The sequence below is a fragment of the Poecilia latipinna genome, unplaced genomic scaffold (assembly GCF_001443285.1).
Source record: "Poecilia latipinna isolate Pla-1442-1.1 unplaced genomic scaffold, P_latipinna-1.0 Scaffold1653, whole genome shotgun sequence".
NCBI lineage: Eukaryota > Metazoa > Chordata > Actinopteri > Cyprinodontiformes > Poeciliidae > Poecilia > Poecilia latipinna.
In genome coordinates, this window is record NW_015114269.1 from 29986 (window position 1) to 47670 (window position 17685).

At 36.0% G+C, this 17685-nt stretch overlaps 1 protein-coding gene across 6 annotated transcripts in view; it reads right to left on the minus strand.

Annotated features, from left to right (window-relative positions):
* Window positions 1-251: 251 nt before the first annotated feature.
* The window catches only part of asic1c (acid-sensing (proton-gated) ion channel 1c), a 109721-nt gene continuing 92287 nt past the window's right edge, over window positions 252-17685 (minus strand). For 5 of the 6 annotated variants that reach the window (XM_015059717.1, XM_015059716.1, XM_015059720.1 and 2 more), the window contains exons 4-11: window positions 16528-16678; window positions 16375-16431; window positions 15754-15907; window positions 15457-15548; window positions 15019-15098; window positions 12232-12303; window positions 8710-8762; window positions 252-6546 (exon numbers count right to left, since the gene is read on the minus strand). In XM_015059717.1, coding sequence (XP_014915203.1) covers window positions 6468-6546; window positions 8710-8762; window positions 12232-12303; window positions 15019-15098; window positions 15457-15548; window positions 15754-15907; window positions 16375-16431; window positions 16528-16678 — 738 coding nt within the window. In that variant the 3' untranslated portion in view covers window positions 252-6467. The remainder of the gene's footprint in view (window positions 6547-8709; window positions 8763-12231; window positions 12304-15018; window positions 15099-15456; window positions 15549-15753; window positions 15908-16374; window positions 16432-16527; window positions 16679-17685) is intronic. The other variant, XM_015059715.1, reaches the window with a different exon arrangement.

The following is a 17685-nucleotide window of genomic DNA, read 5'->3' on the forward strand; positions in this document are numbered from 1 at the left end:
GTCCAGTTTTTCTAATGTGGAGAAACTTCGACTGTTGATCGCAATCTCATTTTCAGAAATAGACTTGTGCAGGAATTTTAAATATACAAATTTAGACATTTCTTGTCCCCTCCTCCCCAACAAATGGTGTATCCACATTTGTTTTTCTTCTACATGTCGAATACCCGATGTGTCAAAACAGATATAAAATGTCGGTCAACATCTTTTAAAAAGGGGAAACGTTTTAATTTATGGGCAACCACATAGTCAAGTGTGTAATAACTATTTAATGTACAGAGTTAAAATCACATATCTACAGTAAAATACACATAGCGCATGTAGAGCCAGATGAAACAACTCCGGGTCTCCAGATATTTGTGGATGCGTGTGTCGGGTAGGGTAAAATGATATTACCTGTAAGAATCTGTCTTAAAGGCACACCTTAGCTTCAGTTTAAGCTGCAATATATTTAAACAACCTTTGTTAAATAACTGAGGTTTGTGTGTGTTATTGTCAAATACATTTCATAAAGATGTGGAGAAAACCCTTTTTGATTCATCTGACTCCAGAAATACACCTTGAACAATACAAAGTGAACAGCATAGCTATCATTACATTGATAGATCTGATATATTGGGAATACATAATGATCATGCAAGGAGAAAATGTGTGATTCGCTGTAAAATATTAGCATAAAATAGTTGTTTGTGTAGAATACTTGTATTTTGACTATAGCTATGCAGTAAATATCAACTTCATGAAGTTCATTGATGATTTCTGCCAGCTCAGGTACACTCTGCTGTTCTTTTACATGTAATAAGGCAGGGGTTGGGGTTAGAGGTAAAGACCTGGGACATTCCAACAAAGCCCTCATCTAGGATCTCCAGAGTATGCAGAAAAGTTGAGTCAGTTTTTTTTATTTATTTATTATTTTTTGTTTTTCCCAGTAACTCGACTCCCACCCAAATCCATCAGAGCAATGCAGCATCATCAGAGCAGCATCATAGTGTAACAAGAATTGGCACCTCTGTGTTAAATGTTTGGATGGTGATGGTTTTAATACAATGGCCACCTTCATACCTTTGTGTTACAATTGGAAGATTTCTATTTTACATCCACTCCTGCTGCTCAATGCAGATTAATGTCATTAATTTAGAATGTAACTGATAAATTAATTTCAGTAATTCTGTATCGTATATAAAATTAATAGCCACTGTAATATATTTAAACATTTACCTTTGACTTTAAAGATTGACTTTCAGCTAATAAAAATACAAAACAATGTTTTTGTTGTTGTAAAATTAGGACATAAGACCAATAAAAAATATTTAATACAGAAAAGTTAGCCCACTGAAAAGCATGTCCATGTACTGTATTTTATACTCGGTCAGGTCTTCTTTTGCTTGCATTACTGCTTCAATGCATCGTGGCACTGAGTTACCGTTGCTCTACTGATGTGTTAAGGAATGCAGACCATTTTCATATTGACCTTCAAATTGTCTGTTGGGTTAAGTTTGGTAAATTGTCTTTCTCTTCTTTCCTGTAATCTTTATTCTCTGTGGGGCTTAGGGCAATCCAGATTGATGATGAATCAAGTATCGTGATAACCTGATCACTGAACAGGTATTGGTAAATAAAGTAGTGTGGGATGGAGCCAAGTCTAGAGGGTAGAGTTTTTAAGCACACAGACTCAAAGTACTATAAAATGTATTGGTAGTTGGCTGTGCTGATTTTGAACTTATGAAACAGGCAGTGAACCAACACTAGTACGTGACATGACTCCCCAAATTATCTCTGACTATCATAACTTCAAATTAAATGTCAGGCAACTTGGATTCTGTGCTTTATCTTCCAGACTCTGGGAGCTCGATTGCTAAATGTAATGCAAAATATATTTCCAACTAAAAAGAGCACTTTGGACCATTGGGTAACATTCAGGTCCTTTTTTTAAGCTCAAGTACGATGCTTTAGACATTGTCTCTGGTTCAGCAATGTCCGAACAATTTGTTTTATAATCTCAAGCCTATTAACGCTGTTGTTTGTGCACCTATTTCTCACAAAACATTTCCTTTCATTGAACTTTCCAATATAAATCTCAGGTACGAGACTATGTGAATAACTAGCTTTTTCAGCAATTATATTTTTTGATTGTGTAGATAATGATATATCATTTTCATAATAAACATTTTTTTATTAGACTTATGTAAATAATACTGGATTTTTAGTGATTGTAGACCAGAATTATAAAAAGAAATGTGTCATTATCATCAATGACTGCTAGAAATATGTTTCCTTTCTGGATGGAATTACTGAAATAAATTCACCAAAAATATTCTAATTTAATGACATTTACCTATATTCATGTAGCTCGAATCCCTCTCCTTTTTTTTTTTTTTTACACCATTCTCATAACAACCACATCTCCCCCTTTATTGCTTTTACTGCAACTCCATTTATCTTCTTTTTTTTTTTTTTGTCCTGAAAATGTAAAATCTCTTAAAAAGTCTGCTCCGTTCCTGTTCCTGTTGTCAGAGCCAAGGGCACATCATATTTAACAGTGTGTGTCATTTTAAATTGGAGCCACACAAGGCTGTCAGGATCACAGACATCCCATCGTTGGCTTTCAAGCGATGGCTAATTTCCAAGGGTTTGTGCTTCACATCAACAGTCATCTAATACACAAACTACAAAGTAATAAACCTACAGCTGTTTGAACACCATAAAATGAAACTGTTACATCTAAAACCTTTCACGTGAAAGAAAGAGAATGGTGGGTTTGAGACTTTTTGTTCAGTACCTACAGGTCCGATATTTGAGAGACAAGGACTTAAATAACAGTGAAACAGAGGAAGAAGCCTGACACCAAGATAAGAAAAGTTATGTACTTAAGCATGGATGGGTAAATATAGTTTATTATACTAGATCATTTATACATCACAAACTGTTATTTGTGACTTATTACATTTTCTGGGATAATAATGTTTGTATACAGTGGTCAATTTGTACAATGTAGCTCTTTATTATAAATCAACCAAACTGAGTAGTGCTGCGAAGCATGGTTATGATGCTTTGAGGCGAATTATTTAATAAGTCGGCGTGTAATCCCCAAAAAGAGACGCAGAAATTCAAATCCTATTAATGGATAAAGAAAGAAGAAGATCTATGTGTGTTTATCAGTTTATAAATATTCATATGCAATGGTTTACATAAGTATCTGTGACTTTTTTTTTTTTGTAGCATTTGACTGCAGGTATTTACAAGTTTCTATCAAGTTTAGGAATGTCACCAGTCTTTTTAAACTCTTCTTAGTGTATACATTACTATCACCTGGGATTGTGCTGCTGAGTACCTTTAAGACACTATGATGGAAGAACAGGTTAAATAAGAAGGGCAGCAGCAAGCCAAACGGTTTTTTTTCAAATCTAATTAATTTTTCATTTTTTGAAATCTCCCCCCCCCCCCACCCAGAGATGAAAGTGGTCTATGTAAATTTCATCACCTCACCAAAGTAATATTTTCACGTCAGCTGATACGGCTAGGAGAGACCCAGCTCTACCTCCCAGAATTAAGTGTTTCTTTATCACCTATTGAAACTTCATTTTGGTAAATATATGTAAAGCCTTTGTTTTCAAATTTCAGTTAAGTAAAAGTTTAGAATACATCCCCCTTCCACTATTTTTGCATTCAGTTGTGGTATCATCTGGCATCATTCTTGTTCATTCACAGTGAAAGTTGTCAATTTTGTTGTCCCTGTTGCCATTTTATTTTCTCTTATTTTTCCATTACAGTGCTAGTTTTGGTAGGTTTTCAGACAAATATGGCAGCAGACAAAATATTACAGTGCTTCATCCCACTTTTTCCACATATTTTTACACTAGAGTCTGAAACTTCAGGGTTACTTCATTGTGATTTTAAATGATAGACAAAATTAGTCCATAAGTTTTAGGTGAAAGTAAAAGATGCATTGTTTTTAAATGTGTCTACATTCAAAAATTATTTAATCTGAAGAATGGGTCTTGGTTTTGTATTTAGCCACCCTGAGTCAATACTGCAACTACAGCTGCAGGTCTTTAAGGGTTTGTCCATCTTGACATTAAAAATGTCTTCCTATTCTTCTTTGTAGAACAACTGAAACTCTGACTTAATAGGGTAAATATACATCTTTACATTTTCTTTACAATTATCCCATTTTATCTCTTTCAATTTCTTCATCTGAGATTCTTTATACGATATTCTTCATCTTCTATTCATCTGATATTGTGTCTGATGTTACAGCACCCAAATGTCAAAAAATATTTAGCCTTTTCACCTCTAGATATGAACATTGTGCTGGTCTATCACATATAATCCCAATAAAATACAATTAAGTTTTAAAGCTATCAAATGTTGTAAAGATTAATAAATTGTGCAAGGCATTACAAATTAGTGATAAAACTTGAAAGTAGAAATTCGTAATGTGTTCAACAACTTCCTATGTGATTTGGCAAATAAAGTATTTTCATTCAAACTTCAAATCCTATCTTACTCTTATTCTGAATTTCAGTGCCAAAATTGAACTTTGTATTTGTTGGATTGATTTACATTCATCTGTGATCAGAACATTTCGTTTATAGTGAAGAAAGGAAACTCACCCTAGAAATTATGGCAGGCCACTGTAACATCTAATCAAACCTCTCCTATGCTCCGAATAGTTTTTCAGCTTTCAAACATGGAATTTGAAAGAGTCTTTTTTAAAGCTGTTTGTACAAAATGTACAGGGCTATTTAAAACCCTCCATCACAATATTGCATATCTGCATTATGTTTCACTGGTGCATGACGATATGTGACTTTGAGAAAACAAAAGTTGCATTATCACCTTTTTACCTGTCTGGCACTGCAGCAATAGTAACTTGATCTCTAGCCAAGCCAGGCAGCCACTGCCTTTTTTTAGTGATGTCATATATTTTTCTTGGATGACTGTCACAATTCAGAGAAGCAATATATTTGGCACATATTCTGTACTGCTACAAAATGTATGTAAATGCTACACAAATGTCATTGCGATGATTCAATATTAGCACTTTTTTTTCTAGTGCTATGCTTTCCAATTTGTCTGTACTGATGAAGATTCACTCACATCTGCATGCCGAAAGCTTTGAAAGGCTGCTACAGCAGGTTAGCCCGACCTAATTTTAAAATTAGCTAAGGCAAAATATGATTTGAACATTTGAGGACACTCAGACTGTGTGTAGGACATGGAAATTTCAGTCCAAGATGTTCATATAGAAAAGGAAAACAATAATTTGATCCAAATACCAATGCAGTATAAGTAAATATTAGAACCACATGTTGCTTAGTGTCAGAACAATTTTCTGACTCACAATTAAAAACTGAAACATAACTTATTAGGTCATGTGTTCTGGTAGGACTTCTGTTTCAGAGGAAAGATATGAAAAGGAGTAAATAAGTTTGGCAAATGAAAAATTTGGTGCGTGAGTCAGACAAAGAATGATATTTTAGGTATCGGACATGATGACTGTGAAAAAAATGGCATTTTGCACTGCTGAAATGTCCTTGTTGACTAGGATGAATTAAATTACAGATATGTGCTTTTAAGATTCTGTGATCAAACATATTATCATATACATGTTATTTGAACTGATAAGTGGCTAGCATCCATTTATCCATGTAAAACCAAAATGGGGGGAAAAAAGCAACAAAAACTCCCAAAACAAATCCAAAATAAATGTAATATATCGTAAGCAAATCAAATACAATCAAATGCCTTTTTCATCACCAAAAATAACAAAATGACTAAATCAAATTTCAGTTCAATATGTCGCATAGCAATTGTAAAATAATACATAATGCTTTAGCAAATATACAAATATTGAAGTTCCTGCTCTTTTGCAAAGTCAAGTAAGCACAGTTGTCTAATTAGAGACATTTCATAGTCTCAATGTAGCGAAAGGCAACATTAGTCATGTATTCTCATTCAGGTCTGAGAAGCTTTTTCAACCAACTGTTACCTCTTAAAAGTATGTGGTTATTCAATGCAACTCTGGTTTAAGTGGTGGGAGATATAGTACTGAAAACAATGAACACTTTTGCACATACCAGTTGTTTTCTTCATTGATACACAGCAAAACTGACATGATGCTGTTACAAAACTCAACATAGATTGTAGACCCATTTTTAGACAGATTTGTCTGTGCGGATTGTTTGATTTAAAGTGACAGTTCAACAAAACCAAAGGTACAAAATGAAACGTGGATACAATGAACATTGATGCCCTTCACATGGGTGTTAAACCTGAGTTCTGTTTTGGAAGTGGTCTCTTTTTGTGTGTGTTGATGATGATATTGTATTTCTGTCATACTGCTTTTGAGCATACACTTAATGCTTATCTGTTGAATGCACAAATTATTTCACAGTTTGCCGTCAAGTCTCGAAATGTGCCCCCAGCCCCTGCGTTGCTTCATCAACAAGCAAATTCCTCAAAGTTGCCTAAAGTCGGGTGACGAGGTAACATGTTCGGCGTGAATCCGAGACTGTCCGAGTGACTCCGGAGGGTGTCACATGTGCTCTGCAGGAAAAAAAAAAACAGAGTGGGGAGGGGGAAGCAGGGAAGATGAGTTCAACCGGGTTAAGGGAGGAAGAGATGGCGAAGAAGGAGGAAACCAATAAGTTGATAAACAGATAAAATCGAAGTGAAAGTTGGACATAAGAAACAAAGAGAACAAAAAAAAATCAAATGTGGTGAGGGGAAATTAATCAAAACCAGAAAAAAAAAAAAATATAGACCAGATGATTATCATTGAGACAGACACAAGGGCAGGATATTTCATTGAAGATGATAAATGACATAAACATATGCAGGGAAAGAGAAAGTAACGAGTTTGGATTTGGAGATGTTACATATGTAAAGGGGTGGTGGTGGTGGTGGGGTGAAACGAACGAAAGCAGGGAGAGGAGAAAGAAAACAACATATTTTTAGTCGTGTTTTTGCACTAACAAGTACAACTCTAAAGCTCTAGGAATTTGACACAACAACATACTGTATGTCTGCATTTCCCTGAGTACAGAAGAACAAATCCTTTAGGTAAATGCAGATACAAGTCCTCTCCATGAATCAGAATATCTTAAAAAAAGGTTTATTTCAATAATTCAAAAAAAACAAAACAAAACTAATCTATTATACATATTCATCACACATAGTAATATATTTTTAGCACTTAATTCTAATAATTTAGATGATTATGATTTATAGCTAAAGGAAACCTTAATTTCATTTTTTTTATTTCAATATTTCATAAGACCAAATTAAAGAAAAAAAAAGATATTAAATTCTTAAACATCTACTGAAAAGTATGTCCATGTATTTGTACAGTAAAAGTGCTTAAGACTTATCCATGGCTCTATTTTCAGTAATTACCACATTGGTGTTGAATGTGATCAGCATGCGGCTCTGCTGACATGTTAAGGAAGTCCATGTTGCTTTGATAATGGCCTTTAGCTGCACATTCAGCCTCGACTCTGGTTGTCTCTAAGCTTCATCTTGATAATAATCCATAAATGTTTTATGGGGCTTAGATCAGGTGAGTTTGCTGATTTGCATTTTTTTTTTCTAAATGAAATGCAAAATTGACTTTTAACTGAAATGGTGTCTGGACCACTGATCCAGAGTCCACTTTTTCACACCCTGAGCCCAAACAAGACACTTCTGATGTTCTCTAGTTCAGGAATAGCAAAACACAGCGGTAGGACATGTCCTGGATGCGTTTACATGTGGTTGCTATGACTACACCGACTAAAGCTGCAGATCATGCCTTGTGGAGCTCTTCCTAATTATTGCTTCACAATATGAAATTTGTAGCTCATCCTCTTAGAGTGGTGTGTCAATGACCATCTGGACATTTGTCGGGAGACGACTGTAATTCTGAAAGATATATGTCATTTAATCCTGAAATGTCATAGCATTTCAGGATTAAATGTCCTTTTTACTGATCGTATTTAAAATTCTAATACTCTATAAAGAAAATACAGGGTTTGGGGTTTTTATTAGCTGCTAACCGTAATCATCACAAAGAGTAACACGCACTTGAAATATATCACTTTGTGTCCAGTGAATCTGTATATTACATCCCTTTTTGAATGAGTCAAAGGCTTTGAATTGTCGTTATTGTGTATTACTCTGAAAAATATTATTCCAGCAACCACCCTCTTGTAAATCAGGCAAACTCATTGCATGCAGGCCTGAGATAACGTCACAATGTGATGATCTAGTGATGTTATCTGGCACAAGCCGGAAATGCATTGCAGCTGAATGGACCTCTGCACTGCAGGCAGACAAATGGGTCTCAAGTGGCCCGATGTTTTGCACAACCGAGTAAATATGTGTTTTATTTTCACGTGAGTGCTGTACTTTAACTTATGTGGGGAAAGCATCATTATTCAGTGGAGGGAGCAGGTTTTGTACTGTGCAGAGAGTAAATTTTAGAGGCACTTGGAGAATCCAACCAACTCTGTCTCTCTTTGTGAGCCTAAAAACACAGACACTCTTCATGACCGACCTGTCCTGGCGTAGGAAAATATATCAAAAAGCTCACCGGAGCTGGTTAATCACGCCTCTCTTTGTGACTGCCAAATAATTATTTAATAACCACTGATGCATGGCATGAATCTCAGGTATGAATGAAAGAGAGGGACAGCATGGGAGGGAGCATCTGTTATTAATGGGGTGTGCTACCTGGGGGCATGATTAGGCGTGACACCAGGGCTGGTTGGGTTCTCTGGAAACTCCTGGAATAGACATGATGAAAAGAAAGATGGGTGAGGGTGATATAAATGAAAATAAATAAATAAAAAAAACAATGTAAATGTTATAAGGTAAACTTTGAGGAGAAACTGCATTACAGGGTCTCCACAAACTAAATTTAAAGCTTTTTTTTTTTCTTTTTAATGAACGACTGACTACTAACATCCAGATGTGCTGATGATCAATGGGGGTAATGAGAATTCAGAATAAAACATCCATCCATCCATCCATCCATCCATCTATCCATCCATACACCCATCCGGGGAAGGGTCACAGTCTAAGCAGGGAAGCCCAGACTCCAGCCACCTGGGCCAACTCCTCAAGGGGAATCCCAAGGTGTTCCCAGGCCAGCTGGAAAACAGTCTCTCCAGCATGTCCTGGGTTTTCCTCTGGGTCTCCTGTTGGTGGGACGCGCCCGCAGCACCTCACCAGGGGAGGATCCATGAGGCATCCTAACCAAATGCCCGAGCCACCTCAGCTGGCTCCTCTAAGGGTGGAGAAGCACCAGTTCTACTCTGACTCCCTCCCGGATGACTGAGCTTCTCACCCTATCTCTCAAATCCAATTGGAGATGAAATACTTTATGTGTAAATGGTGATATGACAATGGAATTGTCAAAACAGACAGTGCAAATGTTTGGACACTCCTTGGCCCAACTTTTGCATGCCACAGTGTTGAACAGAAAAAAATATGATAGTGATGGTTTCTTGCAAGGTGACCACATGACATACGTGCCTTGCAAAATATTAAACACCTTTGGCCTTTCTCAAAATTTCTCATGTCACAACCACAAATTTCAGCATATATGATTGGGATGGGGGAAATTCAGTCTCTATGTGTGTAAAGCTGTTGGAGATAAACCTCCAAAGTCTGAAGGTGGTACCTACAGGGAATGGTGGCTGTGCAAATTATTAACTCAGGGGGGCTAAACACAAAATGCATGCCACCCTTTTCAATTTTTTTAATTGAAAAACAAATGAAAACATCCTTATATCATTCCCTTCTGTTTATCAGTTATTTAGTACTATGTGTTAATCTGTCACATGTACTTCTCATAAAATGCATTGCAATTTGTGGCTGTAACATGACAAAATGTGCAAAGTATAAGGAGTCTGAATACTTTTTCAAGGGAGTGTATATGGAGCTAAACACAAAAGATAAACAGTTTAAAAAGCAATTAGAGGGCACTAAGCAAATGCTCCCTCCCCCACAGGAGAAATCCATTAAATTCAAACTTAAACAAATTTCTTCTTTAGTGTACTGGCTCATGCCCATTATATAAACAGCATCTTCACTCTGTCGCAACACAATAAACATTTTTTTGTACACACTTCTCACTCTATAATAAATCAGTTCTGAACCCTAGCCAACCAAGCATGCACAAGCTAAAATTCCTCATGCAGAAAATGAAAAAAGGTTGGACACAACTTATTTTCCGTGCCATGTTTCTTGGTTCCCAAATGTGACACGCATTGCGTTTTCATGTATTCTGAAAACTGTTTGCCTAATGGGCAGCGGAATAAACTCAAGGACAAAAAATGGTCACATGTAAATTAAGTTTAATGAAATTACCTTAATTACAATGACACTGAAATACAAGAACAGTTTTAGCTTCGGTAAGGCTGAGCTTTTTCTGACATGCTGAATATATAATATATATATATATATTATGATTATAGATACATGGCTAGTAACATCTAGATGATGATTTTCTGCTATCAGTCATGAGGTGGGTGGAGGTTCACCTGGATACTGCATGGTAGATTTGGCTTCCACAAAATTCTGTGATTTAAGGAAAATCTTTCCCTTTGCTCAAATGAGATAGTTGACTCTGAAAACAACACCAACATAAAAGACCAATAAAACCTTCAAATCTATTTTAATAGCTTCCTCTGCCTTCTTGGATGTGAATGTGCTCTACTGTTCCGGCCATATTACAGGAAAGCAAGAATGTTTTCCACCTCTAAATAAACTTAAATTACATATTTATCAACACAGGATTATGGACTTTAAAAATAAAGAATAGTGCAAAAGGAATTGGTGTGAAACTAATTGTGATAAGAACCATAAACTCTCTGTGATAATAAGATGCCATATGGAATGAAAATTGCTTAAGTGATTGCTGGTAGAGCCTTTAAATTGTACTTTTAGAAATTATTAGTTCATGACTTTTGAGGTGAGGTTATGCTGAGAGGTTTAAGCAGTAACTACCTTAACTATAGTTTATGCCTCTTTTGGCATCTTAATTTAGTATGGTGCCAGATTAGTTAGGCTAAAATCCAAGCAGGAACAATATCAATACTGAGGCAGTAGATCACTATTTATATTTCTGTACAAAACACATGCTAAGACAGAACATATAATTCCTTTCTGGTCAAAATTACAATCAGTAAATTAGCTTTCTCTTGAGCATCTTTAAAATTTGTGTTTTTTAAACCACTTATCTCACATCAGAAAGTTTTGCTTTATATGTTCTGTTCTCATCTTTTACGTCACACCGGTCGCTGGTAGTGTACTCTTCCATAACTCCATAACCAATGCAAAGAATAACTGTTTTTTGTGAGAAAGAATTTCTAATGCCATGCATGCTTTGTGAGTTATGAGAGTTGTCCACTGCTGCTAAGATATTTGCATGCGTATTGCTTTTTAACGTCTGAAGAAATAATTCATAGGTAACTCTCAGATGCACAGTTGCTGAAAAACAAATCTGAAATATTAGGTTTAAATTATAAAACATACACCATCTCTGAACTCAGTTCATGCAACATGTTCACAGCAGTTCACAGAAAGAACAGTTCACAGCAGTTCTTTCTGTGAACTGCTGTAGGGGAGAGAAGGTAAAGTGGAATGCAAGCTTAAATCGAGCTGGCACGTCTTACAGGAGTGTGACTGAAGGGTATCTGCTTGTTCTGCCTCTATTACGGAATTATTACTATTACTTTTATCATTACTGGTTTACTGAATTAAGAAGTCACTGAAATATGAGAGGAGGATTTTTTTGCAGATTAAAAAGCTTGCATTTGACTAAATTTTCACTTTTTACAATTGAAATGATTGTCTTTTGTGGAAAAATATTTAGATTTATTTTTTGTTGTCTTGGCGTGTTGACCGTTTTTCTTTTCACCAAGAAAAATACTTTTTTCAAATATCTATCAGCAACAAAACTTTTTAGCTTCTTTCCACAAAAAACCCCTAAAAAAACTGTCTTTAAAATGTATATAGAGCACAGGTATGTGAATTTCAGTGGGTTAGTATGTTTTGTAGATAAACATACCATTTCTCCCAGATGTTCATGATGTCATTTGATGAGGTTTAGTCTTTTCTGACTATGTGACACTATTTAGTGTTGTAAATGTGAATAGACATTTTGTTGTTCTTTAGCTCATTCAGTGATACATGACCTTCATTTCATTCAGACACCTCCATTCAGAGAGAACAAGAAAAAGTAATTACCAGATTGTCGCTCTGACAACGCTGCGGCCGTTTCTTGCGCACAAAGTAACCCAGAACCTTATCCTTAAACACCTAAAAGAAGGCACAAAAAAAAAAACATGATTCACAAGACTTAATGACATTCAATATCTGTGAAAAGATTATTTCTGCAATCCCACTAAGATTGAAAAAGATGAACACTGCAGTTCTCAGCTGCTGCTGAAGAAATGTCACATTTAGCAAGTTGTGTTGACATTTCAGGTTGGTTTTTTGCAGCAAGGCTTAAAGCAACTGGATCTCATATTCTAAAAAAAATGTAGAAATCATGTGTTTATTGAGTGCAAATGTGATTCATTTGTCAGACGAATTCATATAATAAAACTGCTTTGATTTTTGTCTATATAGGTGTAGAAGGTGGCCTGTGAGGTTCCCTGAAGTCTACAAATAAAACATCTGACTAATGTTCAGTTGATATTTTTCAGATTTCATATTCTATTGAAATAATAACAGAATCCTTGGTTGTAGTGTTTTTGCGGTATGTGTTTTTAGCTGCATCTGTTATTGGATCTTTCTCTTCTTCCTTCTCATTTTTGCCAGTTAGATCAGATATTACATTGGTTATTTCTTCATTTGACTGCCTCATGAAGTTTCCACATTTGCATTAAAAGTTCAGCATATTTGTGACACTTGAGATATAGCCTTAAGAGGCAATAAGGAGCAAGAAGCAATTAAGACATTGCAGTTTTAATCTCAGCATATAAAAAGCTCAACTGTAATCACTAAAGGAAAAAAAAAAACTTTTTGCTGCCACAGTATTCTCATTTTATTTATTAATGCATTCATTTTGTTCATATAGCTTAGGGGTAAAAAGTTTATTTTACAAAACTTTGTGAAAGTTCAAGTCAAAGAAAAAGAATTATGCAATGTAGATTGAAGTCTAGGATTTTGCTTTAGAATGAACTTTATAATGCATTACGTAATAAGTTCCATAAATGCACTTTTGAAGTTTTATTCATTTGGGAAAGATATGATGATCCTGGTCTGTTTTCACATGCAGCAATCACTTCAGATATGGCTTTGGCTTTATTTCACCTTGAAATTATTTTACTATATATCAAGCTGATAGTCTTATACTCCATCCTCACAGTTTTGAAAACCATAAGCACCGAAGTTCACAGTGGCTCTTGTGTATCATGTTCTAAATTGTTAACACAAAACCTATTCTTCATGCTGTTGTATTTCTTCTCTCTTCTCCACTTCTCATATGGACAATTTCCTGCTGTCACATGTGCGAACAGCAGTTGCATGTTTTCCTTCAGTTCCCACTTTTTCAAGCATAAAGCTGGCTTTAGATAACAACTACAAGGTCTATAAACTGAAGAACTGAAGGTTTCACAATATGATTCTAGAAGGGAGCAACATATTCAGCAGATGACATAACATCAGAAATGAACAAAAAGCATTCAGTGCGTCAAAAGAGTATTCCCACTCTTTAAATGTTTAACCAATCAAAATCTGAACATGTATAAAGTATGCATTTATGTTCCCTGAAACCACTAAAAAGAATCTACTGAAGTCCAGTCAAATGTCCCCTTATTAATAAATAAACTTCATAATGTATGGCCAGTATCAATCCAGATGTTCTGTGACGGTTTTAGAGGTTTGCTTGAAGTCATCAATGAAAAGTCTGAAGAAAAATAATGAAGCTACATGAGAAGCTAAAAGAAGGTTTAGGTTATAAAAAAAAATCAGCCTAAGCTTTGAACATGTCAATGGTCTCAGAAGGGATAGATCAACAGTTCCGGTGGGAGAAACTGTTGACCACTATAAGTCGCGCTCTGAACAGACTTGGCCTTACTGCCAGAGTGGTAAGAAGAAAATTACTTTTTAGAAAGTAGTGAGAAGTTACATCTACAGCTTCTGTTACAGAGAATCAAAAATACAGAAGATGGTGATGTGGTCAGGTGAGCATTCTAAGAGATGAAAAACTGCAGAGCTCATCACACTGAACACATAATCCTAGAGAATGGTGTTGGCAGCATTATGCAAGGATGATGAGTTTCTTCATCAGGGACATATAATCTATTGAGATCTAAAGGGTAGATGTATGGAGCTAAATGCAGGACAATCAGGGAACCTCTTTAATAGAAAATTAGAGATACAATGGAATGGTTTAGAACACAGGATAGTCATGTCTTAGATTGACTGATTCAAAGTATAGACATACAGTCAATTGAGAACTTGTCATAAGGTTTAAAAAATGTATGTTAACAGATGATCCCCATATAATGCGACTAATATTGAGGTAATTTTATTAAGAAGACTGGGCAAAAGGTCCTGCTTCTATGTGAAAAGCTAATGCAGATATAGAAACTTTGTGTTGATATGTCACATAACATCCCATAAAACCTATTGAAGCGTTTAGTTGTAACAAGAAATGAGGTGGGACATTTTAATTACTGGTACATTTTCATTCACAAAGTTATTGTTTGGTGGGCTCCCTTCTTTTTTCCTGTCCTGTAAGGATTCTGAGGGACAGCCAATTGGTTGTAAGTATTTTGCAGATTAATGTACTGTTCAGGAGTCATAGATATGTAAACACTAAAACTTGTAATGCATACTTATGTTTTTCCTTGTGAAACTTTGTAGTGCAGCCAACCTTTGTGAGACTACCTTGTACATTCCAAAGGGATTCTCTAGGTAATATAAAGTCTACATAAAATAAAACAAAAATAATATTGCACTGAACCTTTGTTATGACAATAGTTCCAAAATACATATGAATAAGTAAAAAGGCCAAGTTTTTACCTCGTATAGGTAGTCGAATATTTCCAGTATTGTTAGAACACTGGCTCCAATGAAAAGCCCCATCTGACCTCCAATGTCACCTACAGAGGAAGAGATTAACAGACATAGGCAGGTACACTAATTGAACAATGGTGCATGAAGCCATTCCCATTGCTGTCACATCTAATTCCCTGTATCTCTGAACAATCTGAACAGAGTTGTCAAAAGTGTCCACGCAGGCCCAGTTTCTCATCAGAACCAGCCTGCTGTCCTTGGAAGAGCATCAGATTATGAAAATGTGTTCAGCCTATCTGCGAGTTCAAAGAGGAACCCTCAAAGCACCAGGCTCTGGTGCACAATGTGAACTTTGTGCCAGGGATCCGCTGAGTGTTGATACCAAAGTCATGCTGTTTTGTTTTTTTTTTCCTCTGAGAGAATAGGCAACTGTGAGAGTCTTACCGAGAAGCCCTGCAATTTCATAGGCCTTCTTCTGCTCAATTTTCTCATAGTTTAGGGCTTCAAAGAAGATGTCCAACACCAATATATTTTCTCTGTAGAGAGGACAGACAAGAGCATACCCAGCACATATTATATCCTGTGATATATAACATTACATCAGTTTATATCTCACATTTACCTGAGTAAGATTCTTTCATTATTGTTACATTGAAGGTGAACGATGGAGACTTGGCTCAAAATGCATCAGGAAAGAAAAGTAGCTGACTAAATACTTCACTGATACTACATAATACTTACCCAATATACTGCTCAGTTTTGTTGAATTTCTTAGCCAGATATTTAGCAGATGCCTTACTGGGGATCTTTACCATGGACAGCTCCTTGCCATAGCGAGTCATGTTGCAGGGGGTCTGACAGACACAGTAATCGTTGTCTTTCTCTACCAAAAAGTCTGTGGATGATCAAAGTCATTTAAAAATATTGCGATCTATTTGAAAACAAAGACAAAAAAAATCAAACAAACCTGCACACAGTGGCTCTCAGTTTGTGCTAAAAATACCACGGCATGTAACAGAAATATACTCGCTGCCATCGTTCACTTTCTATGAAAGCAAATAATGACTGAAGCCATATTACTGGAGAGAACAGGGAAGGGGGGTGAATAAAACTGGTGCGATTTATTTGAGCTCAGCGAAGCACAGTCACATCGCAAATCTTCATAATGGAATTTTTAAACAATAATTTTATTATTTTGCTTCAGCACTATCTGAGAGGAAAGTAATTTCTGAAGCAACATAAGTACTATCTTAAGCCTGGAATATGCTCATGGCAAACCTCCTGAGCTCTGGGTTTCACACATTGATCTAAAAAAAAAAAAAAACATACTCATGCTGAACACGATAAAATGTGCGGGCTTACCTAAAGCTGGGTCAGCACAGTCTTTATATTGCTCTGGTGTGCAAACTGTTGAAGTACCTATTTGGAATAATGTAAACGTGAAGCTCATTACTTATTTAAGCACCACAGGGGGAAAAATGATTTTCACAAGCCAGGCTAAGTCCCAATTCATACCGGGCATGTGAACCATTCTGCAGTTGCAGTTCTCCAGCAGGTACCGGGTTTCACAGTCAATGCGGCATGCGGTGATGCTGTACGTGGAGAAGAATTCTGAGTCTATCGGTGTGGACTTGCAGTCTCCCCAAGGTTGTGGGAGGTACTGAAGCTGAAAGAGCAAACAGCACATGTTTCCCCTCAGTACGTCGTCTCACAGGATTACACCAAACAACAAAAAAGAAACAGAAGCCCAGTGCACAGCCGAATAAGTACAAAAAAAAAAAGAGGACGAGCTCACAAAACCCAACACGCATACGTACACAGAAAACCCCCCCACAAAAAAACAGATGTCTTTAAATAAAAATGTGCTCTGAGACACAGGAGGTAAAAGATTGGCAGTCAGAACTGTATTATTGCTCATGTGTCGCAGCAGGCAGACATCATGCAGAACATTACTGATGCAGGTTTGGTTTCTGGCAGGGAACAGAGAACCATGGGATTAGAGACAGTCTTAGAAGTTGAAACTTGGATAGTTTTGACAGGACACCACAAACTATGGACAGATTTTGTATCCCTGACAGTAACTTAGTGTTTTTTTTTTCTTTTTAATTCCTAAAAACTCAAAAACATTTTTTTCCAAAGTCATAATGGAGTAATATGCGTCTTTTGAGGAGAGAGAGTAATTGAATACAATTTGGAGTAAGGCTGCATAATAACAAAACGTGCAGTGCTGGGAAAACTTTTATAGATGCACTATAAAATCACATTCAAATACTGAGTTGTTGATGCTATAGTGGGACAAAATGTGAAAAGGGTACTTCTGCTAGACTCTGTACATTTTTTAACCTAAGGAAAACTATAACAAAATAATAATAATTTTGTTCTTATGTATAATTCAGGCTTACAATTGCAGTGATTTGCTCCATTTATGTTTGGCTCAGTGTGTCTGTAGTCCATTCAGATCTTCTACTTCTATTGTACTGAAAAAAAAAAAAACTGACATCTAACTACCAACAAGATTTTCAGTTCCCTTTCAATGTTTTTTTTTTTTTTTTTTTTCCATTGGAGCTAATACCAATTTTATGGCAAAGCAATGCAACAAGAAAAAAAAACAAAAGTTTATGCATATATGTATATATAATCCAATTTGTTGTAGGACTTTGAATTTGCAGTAGC